Source organism: Ambystoma mexicanum, chromosome 2p, assembly GCF_040938575.1.
Source record: "Ambystoma mexicanum isolate Mex_15411 chromosome 2p, UKY_AmexF1_1, whole genome shotgun sequence".
In the NCBI taxonomy this organism is placed as follows: Eukaryota; Metazoa; Chordata; class Amphibia; order Caudata; family Ambystomatidae; genus Ambystoma; species Ambystoma mexicanum.
Genome location: NC_090923.1, coordinates 740,601,807 through 740,622,731, shown reverse-complemented (window position 1 = coordinate 740,622,731; position 20,925 = coordinate 740,601,807). Strand labels below are relative to the sequence as shown.

Sequence of the window (20,925 nt, the reverse complement as noted above, 5' to 3'; positions counted from 1 at the left end):
GGTGGGGGCATTCCTCCCAAAGAAAAATGGGTCCCAAAAGATCTAAATGAAGACTCGGTGGGTGTGGGGACTGATGCAGAGCCACCCATCCCTGAACCCCAGAATGGTCATCCTGAGAAGAAAAAAGTAATGGAGGGATCTTCGCCACAAATTGGTTGTAGTGACTGCCACCCGGTAAGCGGGGGCAGCACAGAGCTAGGGGAAAGAGGGGACTCCAAAATCTCCACTATTTCAGGATGTCAAATTTGTATTAGAGATACCCTGACTCTGACACAGAAAATAGTCCATAATGCCACTGTGGCAGAGTCCAAAATAAAGAAATTGACCACCGAGCTTTCCCAAAATGCACATTACCTTTGCCCACTTGAGAGGAAAGAGGGGAGACTTTATGTCCCCGTTCAAGTGCAAGGGCAACCTCCAATTTCAGCACTGGTTGACACTGGGTCCCAAGCCACTATTCTGTCAAAAAAGGGTCTTTGATCAGATAAATTCAAGAAGCAGGGAGAGATACCAGATCTCTCTCACCCCGCCTCTTGGACAACTCCAGAACTTCAACAGGAATTAAATTCCTGTTGAGGGGACTGCGGATTTGGAAATAGAATTGGGCGACACAAAGTGAAACACCCGCTAATAGTCGTGACTCCAGAGGTCTACTACACCTCAATGCCCATCTCTGCATATGTACACCTCAATGCCCATATCCAACAGCAGGGGTTGGGGTTAAACCCAACCCCATTAGTCAATGGAGAACGCAACACCATTCCAATAGCGGTGGATAACAGTGACCTCAGGAGCATCACTCTGGGCGCAGGCACCATTATTGGAATGGCAGTTGATGACTAACATTTTTCCATGGATCTAGGAAATGAAATGATAGGACCAATCCCCAATGACTGTTTTGACAGGGACAGTGACAATGACTTACCACCAGACAGCATCTTCACCCGGCAAGGGGGGGAATTTCCTGGTGTACTCTTCCTGCCCTTACGGGGAGGAAGAGGTGACTTGTGACATCAGGTAGGATGAGGTGATATTCCAGGTCCACAATGACTGCCTCTCCTACCTGAAACCCTCTGTCCAAGTCAATACTCTAACCAGAGACCTCTCCACCCAGCTGGAGGAGGCCGCTGAGATAGCAAAGCCAGAAGTCTTTCGAGGCTTCAGGCAAATGGTTGAATAGCGGGTCAACCTAGCTGATGCCTGTGAGACTCCGGAGCAAAAGCAAAAGTGTAAACAGGTTTTGTTAGATTTTCAAGATCTCTTTGCGGTGGACTCGTACAACTGTGGTCGCACTCAAATCCATACTACAATTCCCATGGATCCTGGAATGACTCCTGTGTTTGTGAAGCAATATCGTTTGCCTCTCGCATCCATAGTCCCTGACGGAAATCATCAAAAACCTTGAGTCACGTGGGATAATTTATCCAGACCACAGCACCTTTAATAATCTGGTGCTGGGGATTTTAAAACCAAGTGGCCAGTGGAGACTCTGTGCTGACCTTAGGGAGCTAAATAAAGGGGTCCATATGTCCCGCTGGCCTCTCCCATATATTGACCAAGGACTGGCCCAGATCCAGGGGTCAAAGGTATGCACTGCCATTGACCTGACAAATAGGTACTGGACCGTGCCCGTCAGTAGGGAGGACCAATACAAGCTGACCTTTACCTTCGGGGGCAGCAGTACACGTGGACCCGGACTCCCTTCGGATACATAAACTCCGGCAACAAATTCAACATCTCCCTATATAAGGCCAGGCCCGACTTGGCCTATGTGGATGATGTCCTGATAAAAAGCTCAACTGTGGAAGAACACATAGCGGAAATAGGTTATGTTGTGATTCAGTTGAGGGTTGCCGGCGCAAAACTGTCCTTCCAAAAGGACGATTGTGAGAAGGCACTCCTGGAAACGGTGTGGGCATTGAAAAATTACCACCCGTTCATCCAGGAATCACATCATAGTGGAGACTCCACACCAGCCTTTGCAATACCTCCAAAGTGAGAGAATCCGGGCCGGAAATGTGAGTAAATCCAGAAATACTTCCTGGATTCTGTCAATGCAAGGCTTTCCTGCTGAGGTCAGATATGGCCAAAACAAGAAGAGTCGCCTCGCACAAGGTCTGGCTGACTTGCATGATTGTGCCAGAGAAAACTGTCTCGAGGACGAAATTCTTAAAATCCAGGACACCATGTAGGCGTACCTGAATTCCCTGCACAAAGTATATGAAGAAGAGAAGTGCAAGGGAATGCCCACAGTTTATGTGGACGGGTGCTCCTACCATGTTTGACAACAACGGGGAAAAGGAACGGGTGGCCGGCATTGGGAATGCCTGGGTAAAGGATGCCCCGCAACCCTCCGCTGGGTACAAAATCGGTCCCCACATTAGTCAGGTGGCGGAGTTGATAGCAGTTCAGCAAGTCATCCTCACTACCATCCAACACCAACTCCACAAACTGGTCATAATCACCGATTCAGATTATGTCCGGAACGGGTTCGTGGAGCACCTGGTTAATTGGAAAACCAGAGACATGCTATGTGCTAACAACAAACCGCTTAAACATGGCAAGTTAATCCAAAATATTGATGGTCTGGTCTCCCCCACTGGGATGACCATCTACTGAAGAAGATCAAGGGTCATTCCAGAATAGAGGGGCCAGACAAAACTGGAAACGACCTAGCTGATCAACTGGCCAAAACTGGAGCCATCCAGGGGGATCTCCTTGAGATAGAGTCCCTGTTGGGGGAAATCCAGGTCACTGCTATCACTACGTCCCAGACAAATGCTCACAATGAACTCAACTACCAAGTGGAGTAAGGAGACCCCAGATGGTGACTTAATCACGGCACAAAAAGGGGATCCGATTATTGGAAAGTGTTACCAACACATTGAGGACCCTGAGAACATTGAGGACCCTGAGAACTTTCCTCTGTCGGAAACTGATTACATTGGGAAAGAGGACCTCAGAGTGTTGATGAAGTGTCCCAAAATTTTCAGAATCCAAGACGGTTTGTTGGTAAGGAGATCCATCTCTGGCTGTGACCAGTGGGTGGTCCTTACATCGTTCCGAAGCCTGATACTAATTAGAAATCTTGCAGGAGGTTGCATACTGGCCACACATGGGGCAGGACCTCGACCAATACTTGAAGGGGCGTCTTATGTGTGCACAATTTCAGCCAACATCACTCACACATCGAGCTCCCCTCCAGAAGAGGGGGATGACACTGCCTTGGTGAGATTTGCAAGTAGATTTCATCAGGCTTGTGATTCGCTCCTCTAGGGGGGAACAAGTACATGTTAACTGTAACATGCTGGTTTACCAAATGGGTGGAATGTCTCCCGGCCTCAAATTGTAAGGCAGAAACAGCAGCTGCCCTGATGATCAACCACATCTTCTCGAGTTGTGGCCTGTCCCAAAGGATCGAGTCAGACCCTGGGACATCCGATTATCGCTTGTCATAATGCCCATCAGATCTACACCTTCTTCTGCGACCAAGATGTCTCCATTTGAGCTGATGACTGGACGAAGGATGGTTCTAGCTCAGCATCTGCTCTATAGAACACAAGAACAGACACTGATAAACGCCTCCACAACTCATGAGTATGTTGAGAATCTAAAAACACCTTCAACATGCGTTTGCGTACGCTCAGTGGAATCTGGAAGAATCTGCATCGGGGATGAAGACTCAATATGAATTAAAAACCAACAAAAAGGAATATCAAGTAGGAGACCGTGTCTACTTGTACAATTTCCAAAGGAACCAGACGAAGGAGCAGGCATTTTTACCAAGCTGGCGTGGACCTTTTGAAATTGTAGAAAAGATTTCACCTGTCGCCTACAGAATCTGCATTCCCAAAGGAGAACTGACAGAAAAGAAATGGGTCCATATTAAATCAGCTAAGGAGTGATCACCCTAGGCACACATTTCTGCTAATTGAGGAGCCCAGAGAAAATCAAATAGAGGAGGCATCTGGAGAATGAGAACCCAAAAAAGAATAGAAAGCAACAGGTAGGTTCATAAGTATATGCATCTAACAGGGAGTATATTTTCTTTTATATCACCAAAAATTATACTGAACGTCAATAATTATCTTTGTCTTGGGAAGGATTATGTCTTGTCTTCATACTGTAATAATCGTGATGTATGTGTGTCCCACTGCTGTCACTGCTGTCAACTTTCCGGAAGGCAATCAGTGGGAAAATGTAGTAACCGGTTCTTATTTATTCACTAGATTCATACTGGTTCTGGCCATTCATAACCAAGGAGGACCTCCCCTGGGACCGGGAAAGGAATGCGCAAAGGAAAAGCTGGGGGCGTCGCTCTACACCATAAAGAAAGACCTGAGAGAAAACTGTGGGTGTCGCTCCACAATCCATGGAGAAACAACGAGGATCGTGGTGTTCCGCTCCATGATGGAAGGACTCCACCTGATGAACCCCACTTTGCCCCATGGATGAATCCCACTTTGCCCTACTCTTCCTCGATAAGGAATCGAGGAATAGTCGGGGGGGATTCGTGGGACATATTTACCCACTCAGCAGAACTTTCATCCATAACCAAGATGCGCTTCTGCAGTCAACAGCAAAATGGCTGCGCTGGCTCCTGGGAGCATCATTCCCCGCGTTAAAACTGCGTTTTGCAGCTGCAAAAGGAAGGCTGCACTGTTTTGCCAAGCGCCATTGGGCAAGACGGAGCAGGGAGCTCCCTGAGAAAAGCCGCCAGGGTGTGCTCTTGTGTGTACTAAAGAAGCGGGGTGAAAAAGTAGCGCTGCTTTGCTGCAAGCCCAGTGTTTCCCACTGAAAAAGGGAAATATTTTACATTTAAAATAATACTGCTCTGATAATCTTTTCCTGTTAGGTTATGTTACTTGGTATTCATATAGCGCCTTATGTATCATTGGATATGACCTCAAAGCGCTGGTAGGTTGAACGCCCTTGGAAACTGTAGTTCAGGTCAGGTTCTTCATCACACTACTTCCATCAGTGAGACACTGCCATGCCCATCCATATTCATATTTTGCTCCATCAGAAAAGAACATTATTTCTGAATGACAGGCTGCGTCAGCCAAATCTGAGAAATCAAAAGGAAGCTTTACTTTCAGCTACACAGGAAAACACTTTACTTTGGGGCTACAAAAATGTCAAAAATAAATATTTCAAAGATGCCTTGGCTCTCTGGGCCTATGTCAATTTCAATGAACCTGTGTCTTGAACAAACTGCTGTATAAAAGAAAATGGCTGGGGCTGCAGACCAATATTGGGTAGTCAGATGGAAGAGCAAACCTTTTAAAAGAGAAATCCCTGCAGCATTCACCACGAGTCAAAATGGGCTTTTGCAAACCAAAAAAAATAAATGCCTGTTTTAAAAGTATCATGTTGAATAAAAACCTGCCCTGGCCTAGCAATGTAAAGGGGTTTTGCTGGGAAATACAGATGGGATGTTTTTATTCAACAGGCTTGCTTTTGATCCAGAACAAAATCAAATAAAATCAAGAAATTAAGACAGGGGCTGCCTTCTAAAAATCAGCCCAAACAGGTTTCTGCCATGGCTCAAGGGACATTTGGCTGACAACAGCAGTGCCCTACCCTCAACAGAAGCCACAAGAGAGATCCAGGACACCTACCTGGTAATTTCCACCTTTAAAAACTTTGAATGGACCAAGCCAAAGAAAGGTCACACGCTCGTCAGACATTTGTCTGGGCAGAGGCCTCTTACATAAGTGCGAAATTGTTAGTCACACGTCCTCGCAATTTTTACTGAACGCTTCAAAGCCAAATCAAGAGCAGCCTGGAAGTACATGACCATATTTGGAGGACAAAGGCAGACCATTTGTTTCAAAAGACTATATTATTAATAAAATCTCTGCAACAGGATTTCGCAGGAATGTAAAAAGTTAAAGTTTTAATGTAATTTTGGTGGCTTTAATTTAAGACGCTGTAGCTTTCACTGCCATATTGGGAACAGAAATGGCAGAAAATGGGATATTCTGAGGACAGTGTACATGATGCCCATGTGAAATTCAATTCTGACATGCCCAATGATTATACATGGGTATGGATTAAGTTATAGCATTTTAAGTAATATATTTCCCACCAAAAATAGTAAAAAACTATTAAAAGGGCGAAATAATGTCACACAGACCTGGGAATTGGACTGCAATGCTCTGCATAAAATATGTAATCTGCCTATGTAATTTGTTCAAATGCCACAACTGTAGTGTGGAAGGTTCTGGACAGAGTAAACCCACATCATAAAGCTGATGTCATGTCTCTTAAGAATCCAACCAGCTGACAGTAAGGCGGTAACAATCACCCCTGGCCAATCCAGTTGTTAGAGGCGTGCCTAGCTTAAGCCTGCCCCACCATATAATTCTATGATGTCACCATTCCTTATAAATAAGGGTGGCTGACAGAACTCTACACTCTCTCTCCGGAATTTCCAGCGCCTGTGTATCCTAACATTCCAGATCCAGCTTTGCAAGATTCCAGACTCTGCTGCAAGGCCAAAACATAGCTGATCCTATTACTACCAGGCCAAAGCATTGCTGGCCCTATCCCAACAAAGCCTTGATCCAGAAATCCAAAAAAAAAAGAAACCCATAACAAAATCCCACTAACTACAGGGAGAAAGGGGAAAGATAGCTGAGCCCGTTTTGGGATTCTCCAGTGCCGCCTGCTTGCCTGCTCCATCCCGCTGATGCCGTGACCAGACCTTTGCCCAGCCATCTTTTGCCAGGAGAGCCCACTATCTGGTGACCCGAGCCTTGGAGTCCAGAACCTGGTTGGCTGTTACCAATCCCAAATCCAAGAGCGGATTGTATTTCCCCTCCATAGCAATCCATAGACTACCCCATCTTGATATTTTGTCTTTGTTCTACTCCCTAAGTAATCCTATCCATACCCTGGTAACTTGTCCAAAACTGTTAGAATTTTCTGGTCACCCTGTCCTTGTTTTTCTAGTCTTAGCGCAATTTTTTCATTCACCTCATCTTGTAACTCCTTAGCAATATTTGGAATAATTTAAATTAATTCCCACATAGATCTGAACACGGGGTGAAAGGTTTAAGTTGCCAATTAACCTGGGATCGTACCATTCTTTCTTTAACAATTTAGTCTGAATAATCTAGTTGAAGTGAAACTTTTCCTTCCTTTCAAAACCGATTTTCTCATGTTTAACAGCTTTATTTGACCAAAACTGACCCTCCTTTTATCTTGCAAATCTCATCCAGTTCTTCAGCTATAGCCCTCCTTTCACTTTTCTATTATCCCTGTGATGTGCATCTATCACCCTGCCCAAAAACACATTTCCATTTTGTATATTTCACCTGTTTAAAAAAAAAAGAAATGTTGACATTTAAAACTGAAAAAAGTGTAGCTGCAACTTTTCCATGTGTGAATTTGGCTGCATCTTGTTCTTACTTTCAACTTGCTTTTGAACTGTATGCCTTTGTTGATACCTGGCCTTGTGATTGCTAGAGTTTATACATTACTGCTATTTTGAGAAATCATATTTACCTCAAAGATTTAACCACACATTCATTATTTATTTGTCAATTTCCAGAGGTCATTTTAGGCCATTGCAAAGGGTTTCAAATCTTTCAAATCTTTTTTTGCTTCTTATTTTGTGAGGGAAGGTCAGATTTTGATTCTCTTTGCTGCCTCATATCCCCGACTACTAGAATTCGGTTAATTGTGGGTTGAGGGAACATTGCAGGGGGAAACCTTAACTTGGGTACTATCTATCCTAATTGAAAAAATGCTCCTATTCATTTGTGCTTTGGGTATGTTCTTGTAGAAGGTTAACCAAGTGTAATTCAGTTGTTTTCATTGTAATTATCACTCCATTGGTGATTGAAGCCCAATATCAAAATTGTGTGATACCTTTGAATTTTAAAAATAAATTAATTTTGCATTCTCACCAACCGGCCTGGTTCATGGTCCATTGTGACCCGGGGTATTTAAAAAAAGGTTGTGTGCCATTTCAAATTGAATTTTTAGAAAATAAAGAGAAAGCATTCCAATAGTGCACTACAGTTTAGGCTGAGACCAAGGTGTGTCGTCCAATTGAAATCCTTAACAGTAGTAACCCTGTGGGAGACTACATCAGCCTTGTCCTCTTGGCAATAGGTAACCCAACCTTTGGTATATGCCTGTACTACACAAGTTGGCAGAGTGACGGAGCAGCCAGGCTTATCTCAAGAGGGGTCAATGTGAGCTGTAGATATATAACAGAGATTCACAGTGACAGGTATTCAAATAACACTTAGACTTCAAGGTTTCTTGATAGAATAATGATTTATTAATTTAACAGTCAGTTTTAAAATAAGCCTCTTTAGAAATGGTAATTGGCAACAATAACATACACTCCTTCAGTTCAAATAAGTAAGTAGAAACCCTTTTGGAATGACACACACACACACACACACACACACACACCCTCCCCCCCACTCCCCATCCCCCTGCCCCTCCCCCTCCCCTCCCCTCAAGTAACTTCAATTGCTAGGACAATGTGGACATTGATATATCACTTTTTTTACACTTAAATGCAATACTGGAGTTGTGGCAAAGGAAAAGGTTATGGTAGGAAACAATGGTTAACAAGATTCTCAAAACAGGTAAGCACTTTACAATTCCCCACTGAAATATAGGTTAACCCTTTCCCAGTTATACAAGTAAAGTATGTATGACTTTTGAGGGACAGATAAACACAAAGTCAGAGGGTAAGAGGAGTCTGCAGGGAGCCAGGCCAACCAATGTCACTTGGGCAGTATAGGGGAGCTGAGGCACTTCTTGGAGATAGGGCAAAAGTCTTGCACAATGTTAAAGAGAGTTTTGTTGTAAAATCACTGTTGGGCCACAAGCTGGGAGGCTTGTGAAGTGCAAAGCTGCAAGCAACTCTGAAAAGGGCAGCAAATGCAAGTCTCCAGTGAGAGCAAGCAAGATACACACAAGAGGTAAGTACCCCTAGTTACACAGTACCTCGAGTCAGAAGAAAAGGTTCCAGCTGGCTACTGTTCCTATTGTAGTTCTGCAGATCCTGTTGTTCCTGGGCCTCAGTTGTGGGGACAAGAGGGAGGACGTCTGGGGACTCCTGCACTACGGTTTGAAGACTGGCAGCAGCAATGGGCACATTTCAGATCACCGGCACTTCGCGGTTTCAGCTACTCGCAAATAGCACCACTGTGGTTCTACACATTGTGGAATTTCCTTGCTTCTGGGGTCCAGCACTCTGTTGAGGTGGCTCAGTCTTGGTTAGTCCTGCTTCGAGGGAGTCCACAGGATCTTCCTGGAGCTCGTGTCTGGCTTGAAAAAGATGCACCCGATTTGGGTGTTCCTGTCCCCTGGCACCCGGTTCCAGCAGCAGCAAAGAAGCACAGCCAGCAGGGAGAGGTTTTCCAGTCAAGTTCGTCTAGGGTCAGTTGGTACCACCAAACCAAGGGGAGAATTCGTCCTTTCCGGGCTTCTCTAGTCGATTAGCAATTCCGAGCTTCAACACTGCAGCAGGGATTCACCGGGCAAACCAACGGTCCTAGAGGGTGCAGCAAGCTTCTCTTACAGTTTCTTCTTCGGTTCCTTCGTCCAGTGGTGGACTCTGCCTTCCTTGCAAAAGACCTTGCCTTTTATGCAATTCTCTCCCATTCTTTCGAAGCCTAGCTGTCACTCACACAGCAGGGTGGCTGTCCTCCAAGGACAGCCAGCCGGCCAATCACCTTTGGGTGCATTCCTGTAACCAAGGAGACTAAGCACAGGGAGTTTCGGGAACTTCCCTTGCTTCATGACCTGCCAGACACGTTGGAGCCAGAGGCGGGCTTCACCAGTGAATCCTGCCAAAGACAAAACGAACAAAGGGGACAAACCTGGTTTGGCGCACAGAGTAAATCTCAAGACGGCCCTTACAAACAAGAAATGGCAAAAAAAGAAGACCAGGCCATTTTGACAAAATGGGCACCCATGGGTGCAATACTGCAACTGAGGATTCAGCCTGCGGTAAAAACGCACAATGGTAGGAAAATTAAACCACTGCCACCGGCCATTAATTGTAGTAAGGGTAACAAAAATGTTACATGAGAAGGTAAACAAAGGGGATACTAAGTAACCCCTCCAGCACTCTATGTAAGATAGTGTGTGCTGGATCTACAAAGAGAAAAAGGTAAGCAAAGTCAATTTCACTTAACTGTACTTGGAAACAGTCGTTTATCCAAGAGTAGGTATTTAAACCTTTGAGAAATTCAAAGGACTTCTCTGTGACACTGCACTGAGGGTGCTGTGTGTCATAATATAAAAAGATGATGCCTAGCCTATGGAGTTTGTCAGACTCCAAAACCAAAAGAAACACAGTGTTTAAATCAAAGAAAAACGCATGAGAGAGTGTGAAAAAGGGCTCACTCACTCCAGGATAAAAATCAAAAATTCTAAAGTCCCGCAAAAGAGATGGGGGTCTCTAAGGTAGAAGGGAATTAACACTGAAAAGAGAATTCTCCCTAACAGGGTCAAAAAGACTTCTAGATCAAGCAGAGAAGACAACCCAGTTATTACAGGATCTGGGGTTTCTGGTAAACTGGAAGAAATCTGTGTTAGTACAGGTGCAGACAATCGAATTCCTAGGTTTTGTAGTGGACATGAAGACTGCCATGCTCAGTTTACCGATGGCCAAACTAAATGCGATCAAGAAAGAGAGCAGCTCAATAATAGCTATGGGAGACTTGTCACTCAGAGTTAGCCAGACTGGTGGGAAGACTAGCTTCATCCATTCAAGCGATCTTCCCGGGGCCACTGCATTACAGGGCCCTGCAACGACTGAAGATCCATCACCTGAGAAAGGGATTATCGTAGGAACAGAGGGTGACGATCTCCACTGAGGCGAGGACAGAACTGTGGTGGTGGCTCAAACATATGGAGGCCTGGAACAGGAGAGCGATATTTGGCTCGTCCCCAGACCTCATCATAGAGTCGGACACCAGCCGATGACGCTTGGGAGCCCGTTGTGGAGAGATGACAACAGAAGGCAGGTGGTTAGGAAAGGAACTAGAGCAACCCATCAAATATCTGGAGACACTGGCAGGGTACTTTGCGGTGAGATGCTGGACCCAAGACAGGGTGAACTGTTGCCTACTGTTAAAAATGGACAACGTCTTAGCAGTATGTTACATAAACAGACCAGACGGAATGAAATCCGGATGTTAGCAGAGCTGGCGAGGGATTACTGGCACATGTGCCTGGAAAAAAAGATCAGACTCACAGCAGAATATCTCCCAGATCTGCAGAATGTAATAGACTGGAACTCAAGACATCTGAGAGTCGACGGCGACTAGCTATTGGACAAGGCGGTTTTCGAATCCTTGATGATACGGAGAGGTCCATGCAGAACAAATCTGTTTGCATCCAGAATTCAGCTGGAGCGATTTTTCAGCTCGAGGTCCGATACAGCAGCAGTGGCAACAGATAGCATTCTTGCAAGCGTGGGGGCCGGACAAAGAATATGCCTTTTCCCCATTCGCTAGGATTCTGAGGACAATAGCGCAGGTCAGGAGACAGCAGATAACGATAATTCTAATAACACCGGACTGGAGGAGTCAGGTGTGGTTCCCAGAACTTCTGGAATTGTCAATTGAGAACCTGTTAGTGTTACCACAGTTCAGGGAACTGGTTATGAAACCAGTGGGAGAATCTCACTCACTGAACCAGGAAGGAGAGTTGAGACTGATCGCGTGGTCGATTTCTGGAATGCCTGGCAGAAGCCAGGACTTTCGGGAGATGCTGCAAAATTTATTGAGGAAGCATGGGCTCCGAGTACCAGAAAGGCCTACAGATTGGCCTGGGACAGGTGGACTAGCTGGTGCGTGGAACGACATATACATCCCAATGGAGCAGATGTCACACAGATTGTGAATTTTTTTGCAGCTTTGGCAGCACAAGGGAAGGCTTATATAACTGTAAACACGTGTAGATCAGCCATATTGGCCGGCCACCCGAAAATAGAGAGCATGGTTGTGGGAGAACATCCACTTGTATGTAGACTCCTTAGAGGGGTGAGAATACTGAACACCTTTACCAAAGTATACCTGGACATGGGATGTGAATATAGTCCTCAATATGTTTAACAACTGGCCAGAAAATTACAGCTTGACAAGGAAGGCAATATCAGCAAAGCTCACCACACTGCTCTACCTCATATCCTGCAAGAGTGTCAGACGTGAGAGCTATGGAGTTTGATAGGAAGTTGTTTAACCCCTCGCGGGTCACTTTTCACATTAGCAAGAGAACTAAGACGGGTATTAAAACGGTCTCATACTCAGCTTTTCCGGACCAGCCTAAATTATGCCCATTACGGTGTCTAGCGAAATATAAAGAAATGACGAGCCCGCTTAGGCCCACAGGTGTGTCCCAAATGTCTATAGCACTGAGGAAACCATTCAAAGAGGTTGCAGGAGAAACGCTAGAGAAATGGGTTAAATGGTGCATGCTGCAGCCTGGTATTGTCACGGTCATGTATGGGGGCGTATTCTGTTAAGGGAGCTCTGGCATCTAAGGCCTTTAACGCAGGAGCTAGGTTGGAGGATATCCTAAGGGCAGTAGACTGGTCTGAGGAGTCAACATTTAAACAATTTTATTTCAGACCAACTGAGGAGAGGTCGGCGTTGGTGGTAGGTAAGCTTTAAACAAGCATAATCCGAGCCTCCTGTCTTGACATAGAATACTGATTTTCCATACTAAACGTTATAGAAAGTCAAGATTCTATTAAAGACACAGACGCAAAGGATTATCCCACCCAAGCAATCGTTAGATGGAAATGTTATATTGTTTGACAATGGTGCAGATTAAAGGTGATGTAACGTTTACCCACCCTACTATAGCTGGACTCAGACTGTTTGGATTATTTTCAGGAGCAGAGGTGAAGAATGCAGGAACATGAGGAGGAACAAGAAGTTGAGAATAAGACAGCGTTTAACCACAGCTCTCAACTCACCCGCTTTTGGCGGGTGTCACCAGCCTTGCAAAGGGCTGACTCACCCGCCAAGCCTCCTGCACGCCCATTCATTCCAATGGGCGTCTCACCCGCCAAAAACAAAATTGGGTGATTTCACCCGCCTTTGCGAGACAAATGGTTGAGAGCTATGGTTTAACGGTTGGGGCGCAAAGTTAAAGTTGGAGACAAAGAAGAGTCACGTGGTTTTTTCGTGGACATAGGAAGAATGGAATACACCCAAGGACTTTTTTGGAAAAATTTAGTTTTTGAGTGTAATATTCGTTTATGAGTTTTATAATGGTTACATGCTGCTCCAGATAGAAGTAAAGAGAGAAAGCATAATCCGCCCCCTCCTTGTCTATAATAGACTCTTGACTTTCTATAACGTTAGTCTGGAAAATCAGTATTCTTGCTGTGAGAGCCCCAGGCTGGGCGTAAGAGGGCTGTGTGTCTGCTGCTTCAAACCCTCCCAAGCCAATGCCTGGTACCGCCCATGCGGAAGCCGCATACAGCTCGGGGTTTTTGCTTGTCCAATGTTAGCAGCGCGGCTATGGGGTAACAGATTCGCCACAAAACCGAACTTGATTCTATTATGATTGACCATTACGACGGTTTCCAGTACGTTTATGCATCGAAAGTGGCAGTTAGTTTATTTTATGTAATTTTCGCATTCATATGAAAACCGATTGATCCCTCCCACACTCTATTTGGGCATGCACGAGTGAATTTCGTTGGGTGTAGGGGCGGACGTTTAGAGATTAGCGAATGGCGAGGATGGGTGTGTATTTGTGGATAACCCAATGGAATATAGCCGTCCCATGAAGACGTATGAGTTCTTTGATGGAGAGGATGGGGACTCGTTAGCTGTGGAGGTGAATTCTAAAGTGTAAGCACACTTACCCAAGGGGCATCAACAAGTCCCGTAGCAGTGCTTCACACTCCATTGCTTCTCCGATATACGATTTTAAAAAAAGGCGGCCTTGTGTTTCCAGTTAGGAAACGGTGAACTCTGACCACAATCATTTACACGGAGTTCTACCGTGTCTTTCTTTTCTTTCGGTGACGTGTCTTTCTTCTATGTTTAGCGCAACAGTAGTCTACTGCCAACTTCCGCTTCGCTAGTTGTCTAAAAAATGAGCGCCTTGTTAGCTGTCAACGTTCGTGAATGTAAACATACGTCAGTCAAGTGCCACGGCAGAAGTTGCGTAACGCGTCGCACGTGTGCTGGTCTAATCGCTTTGCTCCTCCGTTCTCGCAGGAAGAACACCTGTTAGCCAAGTTAAGGTTAGCTGCCGCTCTTTTAGTTTTAGAAATATGGATTTGACCCAGTGGGAACGCCTGAAAAGGAGGAGCGGGAGCGGGACGTTCATAGGTGTAGTTTGAATGTTGCCCGAGCTACTTGCCAATGCCTACCCAATGCCTATGGGTGGGCATATTGGCCCGACCAAATCACTTCCTTTCTACCTCTCCGGTGTTTCATCTGCACCCTGTTGGTTCGGGTTGTATTTTTAACAATGACTCCGTGGGAGGCTAGACAATTTATTAAAATGGTTTCGCTTTACGCGTTTCCAGGGCAGTTGCTATTGCTCCGAGGGTGACGCATCAGAATACGCCTCCGCCGCTCCCCGCTCCTTGCTACTTACTCCCTACTCCTCTTATGCTATGTACTGGGCATTCCACTTCAAAATCATTCTTGAAATTTCAATACCGTTATATTGACTTGTATGTAGACAACATATGCATAAATATTGAAGAAGGAACACGTTTTAATTTCCCATGGTTATGTTCATTGATTCATTCTCTAAATAAAGGACACTCTACTAGATGTTGATGACGCAAAAGCGCTTATTGCTGGTGCGTGATCTATTTGTTCAACAATGTTGCTCTTGGTTGAAAGTGTAACGGGCCACTTTTTCTTCAGTTGGTGAACACTGTTCATAGGTGCTCCAGCGGAAGGATGGCTAAAGGGAAAAGTATTGATTTACTAAAGCGTTTTTCAATGGGAAAATCCAATTGAAAATGTATTTGTAAATCTGTCCGAAAGAGTTGAGCCCTGTGGAAGAAGGAGGCAGTTTATAGTTATATTAAGTAAGGTTAGCAGACAAAGAGTGCTTTGGTATTCTTTAAAAGCGCTATAGGGGAAGACCACAGTAGATGGGATTTGATCGTAAGCAAGTAAGTTCTAGATGGGGTACCTGGTGCGGAGTGCGCTAGTTAACCACTCATGAAACGAAAGTCATAAATAGATTTAGAACGTGTCTGTTGACCTGCATTGGAGGTAGAAAGGTGGTTCACCCGTGCCCACCCTTAGCATTTGCGAAATACTGTTTTTTTTCTCCTCAGGCGCGCTCAACACTTTATTAATAGAAATGACTCAATAATACATCACTGAGCATCGAATTGCCTGTGAATCAGTGCTAAGTTTAATTGAGATGATTGGTCAGAAACAAATTGTCACTGTCTATGTGAATCGCAAAGAAATATATCACTGTCTCAATACAGATCCTCAAGACGGTTCAAAAAGGCGACCTGTGTTGGGTCATGTGTCAATCACAAAAAGCTCCAATGAAGCTCTTGATACATAACAATTGTCTTACATCAAACTAGAATACAGGGTGTACCATCAAACTCTAGATACCCGAAACCAAGAAGGTGACCTGTTTAGGTCATGTGGCAATTACTAAAAAGCACCAATAAAGCTCTTAATATATAACACTTATCTTACATCAAACAAGAATACACGGTCTTGCATCAAACTCTAGATGCCTAAAGCCTCTAGATGCCTAAAGCAGACATGTGTTTCGACCCATTGGTGTCGTCATCAGGACTGATTAGTCACACTTTAGCTAAATATAGTTATATGTAAGATACTGGAGACTGAAGAGTCGTCTTTGAATATTTGAAGTATTTGGAATATCCCTGTAAGGAAAGAGAGTGAAAAAAAGGAGTTGTTTATAATGTGTTTATAATGTTGTATTAGCTCCCATTGCATTGTTTATATAAAGGCATGGTGTCATAATCTGTGCTTGAGCCTGATTATGCCTATGTGTGGTATGATGGTGTAATGATGTCACTGACATTCTATGTGGAGTGTTGGTGTGGTGATGTCACTGACATTCCATGTGGAGTGTTGATGGATGTTTGGAGTGCTGGGTTCTACTGGTGGCAGTTGGACCTAATGTGCTGGGCTGGATGGGTGTCCCAGTGCTTTCTCTACTTTTCAACTACAGAGAATAAACCTACATGTAAACTACTTACCTTCTGGTGTTCATGTTATGTGAAGGAGGCATAGTTTACCACACACATCTATACAATGGTCTAGTTGAATTAGGCTGATTAATATAACCATCACTGCTGTTTTCCAGACTGGTGATTTGATTGTTATAGTCCAATAAGTTGACAGTACCTTGTGGGGCCTGTCTTGTCCATATTTATTTATTTTATTATGTGCAATTAACAGCCTTCCAACCATGCCCCAAAACTTGTATTAAAAAAGTCAGTGAGTGTCACTGCATTTCAAAGAACGTGCATTCCTAATTACCTCTAAGCTACTTATCCATGGCTGTAAAGCCGTCCATAAATCACTTGGCAAAATGTATTCTGGTGTATCCAAAAAAGGCTGGTGTTTACAGGTTAAAGTTGTCGCACACTGAAAATGACGTCCCCTGTTGAAAAAGAAAGTGCCTGTTTAGGGGTTTGTTTATTTCACTGGGCATTGTATCTCATATCTTTACTCTTTGATATACATTTTCGATTGTTGTTTGTTTTTCATGACATGCCAGTTTAAATGGTATTTGTGTTATGGAGGCATGGATTAAGAAGCTAAACTGTTTGAAAAAATCTAATGAATATGATGTCAAAATGTTTGTGAACTTCAACATTTTTTTGCTATTTCGTGCCTCTAAATTAACTGCAGTGTTTATTTCCTTTGCAATGGAGTGGGGCGTGCGGTGGCCGCTTACCCGCCTAGCTGCAGGCTTTAGACATCTTTGCGCATGAGTGCGGTTACTCCATACGTATTCAAAACACTGAAAACAAATGTAAGTGGAATATTAGTGCCTGCTCATGTGCCTAGGTGATGCAGGTGAATGCAACTGCAACTTAATGTATTTGAACAGCGAAATGCAACGTTTGTCCGCTAATGAGGCAGCATTTTAGCTTACCTGAAGTCTGACGTTTCCGGGAAAAGAAAGGCACCACGCATCAATGCGTGAACATGGTCATTCACTGGCAAAACGCCGGTCTCAGCTTGTATTCTTCCTATTAGCCACTGGGGTTAAAATCTTGTTATATATCTATCACATAACAAAGCCCTATGGTCACCACAGTAACCTTAGACAGCCAGTTGCTGTTTATGTAACGGAATAGTTTACCCGCATATAGAGCCTTCAAAATATGATATTGAAAGATTGACAAATTGCCGAAGTCAGATAGCAAAATCCCACAGGCATTTGATACTTTTTGAGCTATTGTAAAGACACAAACTCGTATGCATGCTGCATGTTAAATCATGGTTTTCCCTCCCTAAGTGCATATATATTTTAGTGCATTTTAATAGGTTTGTAGTAATTATTATTCCAAAAGGTGACTCGATTTAAGGCATTGTGACTCATATATTGCCTCCTAGTAAAACATGGTTTTTATTTACCCTTGTTAAAATATATAGGTAATTCCCTGCAATATATATATATATATATATATATATATATATATATTTTTTTTTTTTTACCATTTCTTAATTGTAATTTATTGTAGGGCGGCTCGTACTGAGGTTGTTGTTATTCGTGTGATTGGTAGATCTCAGTATCGCATTGCTGGATAACGTGAATATTGGGAATCAAGACATGTCATTTTTGGTATTGTACTGCCACTCTAATTATGTCACATAGTATACTCCTTTCATTAAAACAAGAGTTCATCAACGTAGTTTTTTTCTATGTATAAAATATGAGCTTATCTCATGATTGCCAATAAAACATGCAAATAGATACATCCCTAAAACCAAATATTAAACTTCAAGATCACAAACACATGTAGCTCATGTTCTCAACTGAGGCCATATTTTAAACAACGTAGTTGACAAATAGTTCCTGCTTCTAATTTGCGCAGTTGTAGCTGTCGGTCTCCACCTCTGCCATGCGGCTTAGCGAGCTTGAGTCCCATGTAACAGATATCTTTGCTGTGGTCTTGTTGGTGTTTGGTTTGCCAGTGTACAGCAAAGGGGAGTTTGGGATCTTGATTATTGAGATTCGCCAAATGTTCACGTATTCTTATTTGCAGCTCCCTAATTGTACTCCCTATGTATACTTTTTTGCATACACATACAATTCCATATACAGCAAACTTCGTTTTGCAGTTGATAAAGTCAAGTATTTGCACTAGTAAGCCGCCGTGACATGTGAAAGTCTTAGTCGGAGATGAGGCAAATTTGCAGAAGTTACACATTCCACATTTATAAAACCCTATGCAAGGGTTGCTGAGCCAGGAAATCTGCTTCAAGGTGTCAGTCATAAGGAAAGATAGACTTACAGGTCGGTTCATGGAATTAATGTGCACTGAAATTTTTGGCACAAGCGTGCGAATCGCAGTGCAAGTGCGAAAATCGCAGCGAAACCCGCGCACAGCGATTCATGGAAGTCCGTGTGCATGTAAATCCCTGGATGTGCGCTAAAATTGTGCGTGGCGCACGTTGGCGCACACGTCTCCAAACAGCGTGTGCTAAGCACACAGCGAAAGCGCACATAGTGCAGCGCACACAACTAAAGTAGGCGGAACAGGGGGCGTAACACGCGGAATGGGGAACAACGCGTGAAAATTTGGGCGTCACGGGGGAAGTCCAGGAGGCAAATGCGCAGAACGCCGACACGCACGTCTACAACACGTATTCATGGAATCGAACAGGGCTAATGCATGCACCAAAAAAGACGCGCTAATCCGGAAACACGTATGCCAGCAGGAAGCAGGCGTACGTGGACCCGCGCAGCATAAAAGTGCACGCAAACAACAAACAAGCTCAGACGCCAAGATGAATATACCATTCCTAGCAGCAGTGGTTGTGGGATACCGCAGGAGGAGGAGGATAGTCAGGCCCAGAATTTTTACACCCAGAACCAGCCTTTTTGGGATGCCTGATGACCAGGTGTATGGGAGGTACAGGTTTCCACCTCACATAATACTCAACCTGGTGAGTGAGTGGGAGGATGACCTCACATCACCCACCCTGTGCTCCCAAGCACTCAGCCCCCTGGAGAAGTTCCTCAATGTACTGCACTTCTTGACCACTGGATCATTTCAGCGGACAAGTGCTATAGTGGGGGGGTGTCACAGGCCACGCAGTCACGTTGCCTACACCAGGTGTTGGCCATCATGATTGCACGCCCATCAGTCCGCAGGCACATATACCTGCCCAGAACACCTGCAGAAAGGCAGGCTGGCGTCCAGATTTCTATGGGGTGGCACAATTCCCCAAAGTGCTAGGTGCCATTGACTGCACCCATGTGGCTCTACGTCCCCCCCAGGGCATCTGAGCACAGCTATAGAAACCGCAAGCACTGGCATTCCATCAACATGTAGGTAGTATGTGATGCCAAGGGAATCATCACCTCAGTATATGCCAACTATCCAGGGTCCACCCACGACAGTTTCATTTATAGAACGTCAACCCTAAACCGGGACCTAGAAGCTGGGCGGCATGGCGATACATGGCTGCTTGGTGAGTATAAATGCCACTGCACATGCATGCATGTCAGATACTGAGTAATGTCACAACCCCACTAATGATACCCATCACCACCTCCCCAGGGGACAGTGCCTACCCTCTGAGCACCCACATGATGACGCCAATTCGGAACCCCACCACGCTACCCGAGGTAACATACAACACAGCCCATATTGCAACCCGGGGCATAGTGGAGCGCACATTCGGAGTGCTCAAGTCACGCTTTCGCTCCCTTGACCGCTCTGGTGGGCAGCTGTTATACGTTCCCCCAGTAGTGTTCAGGATCATAGTGGCAGCACGTGTCCTGCACAACGTTGCAACACGCCGGGGCCTGCTGGTGGACATGGTGGTGCCCCCCACATCCCCAACCACATGCACGCCCGCTGCGCATGGGAGGGGAAAGGGCATGTGGTGAGGCAGCCCATCGCAGCAGGTGGCTAATTACTTCACCTAAAATCACACCCCTGTGGAGTGCACACAGCCCTGGCACATACCAGCAGGCAATCAAAGTGATGACATAAGGGACACTCAACTGTCACAACCATACCATCCTGAGATTGGTCACCTGGAAGTGTTACATTGTGTGCATCCCTACCTACCCAAACACCACCAATGATGTGTCATCAAAAGACATACCTCTATGCTGCGAAATTCATTACCCCCTTGCTAAATACAACATGAGAACAGCGCCATGTCACCCAACCCCTCCCCAGCTCCACCACCAAACACACCATGGCATGTCATGCAATGTGAAAGCAAATAAAGCAATGCACAAGACCTGACAATTGTCACAAAGTACACTGTCCCTAATGGAAACTGCCCACACACAATATGCTCCCAGTAATGTATAACTAACAGCACACATTACCAAATGCTTACCACCAACACAATGCTGCAACACACCATGGGAAAATGCAAAAACATGACAGTACTAAGTTCAAGTAGTGGTAGTCTTACAACCTGAATACGCCAGTACATCGACCCCTTACAACTTTAGAGTGTTGCTGCCACACAAATGTCTTTGTACTGCATACAACATCAACTGCATCTGCAAAGTAGACGGCCTTGTGAAGACATGAAGAAGGAACCTGCAGATTAGGAGGAAGACATGGATGCACAAGCACATATCAATACACCATGCAGTGTACAATACAACAACAATATCCACTAGGGATGTCTACACAGTATTGACTACAGACTGCCCACACAGCTCATGGGAGCTCAACGTCACTGTCTAATTCAC

At 44.7% G+C, this 20,925-nt stretch overlaps 1 protein-coding gene across 4 annotated transcripts in view; it reads right to left on the bottom strand.

Moving 5' to 3' along the window:
- The window catches only part of LOC138566737 (protein FAM98A-like), a 702,281-nt gene extending 688,221 nt beyond the window's left edge, over positions 1-14,060 (bottom strand). Inside the window, exon 1 of one of the 4 annotated variants that reach the window (XM_069644365.1) lies at positions 13,865-14,060. In XM_069644365.1, the coding sequence (XP_069500466.1) occupies positions 13,865-13,908 (44 nt within the window). In that variant the 5' untranslated portion in view covers positions 13,909-14,060. The remainder of the gene's footprint in view (positions 1-13,864) is intronic. The other 3 variants (XM_069644366.1, XM_069644368.1, XM_069644364.1) reach the window with 3 other exon arrangements.
- Positions 14,061-20,925: the final 6,865 nt, after the last annotated feature.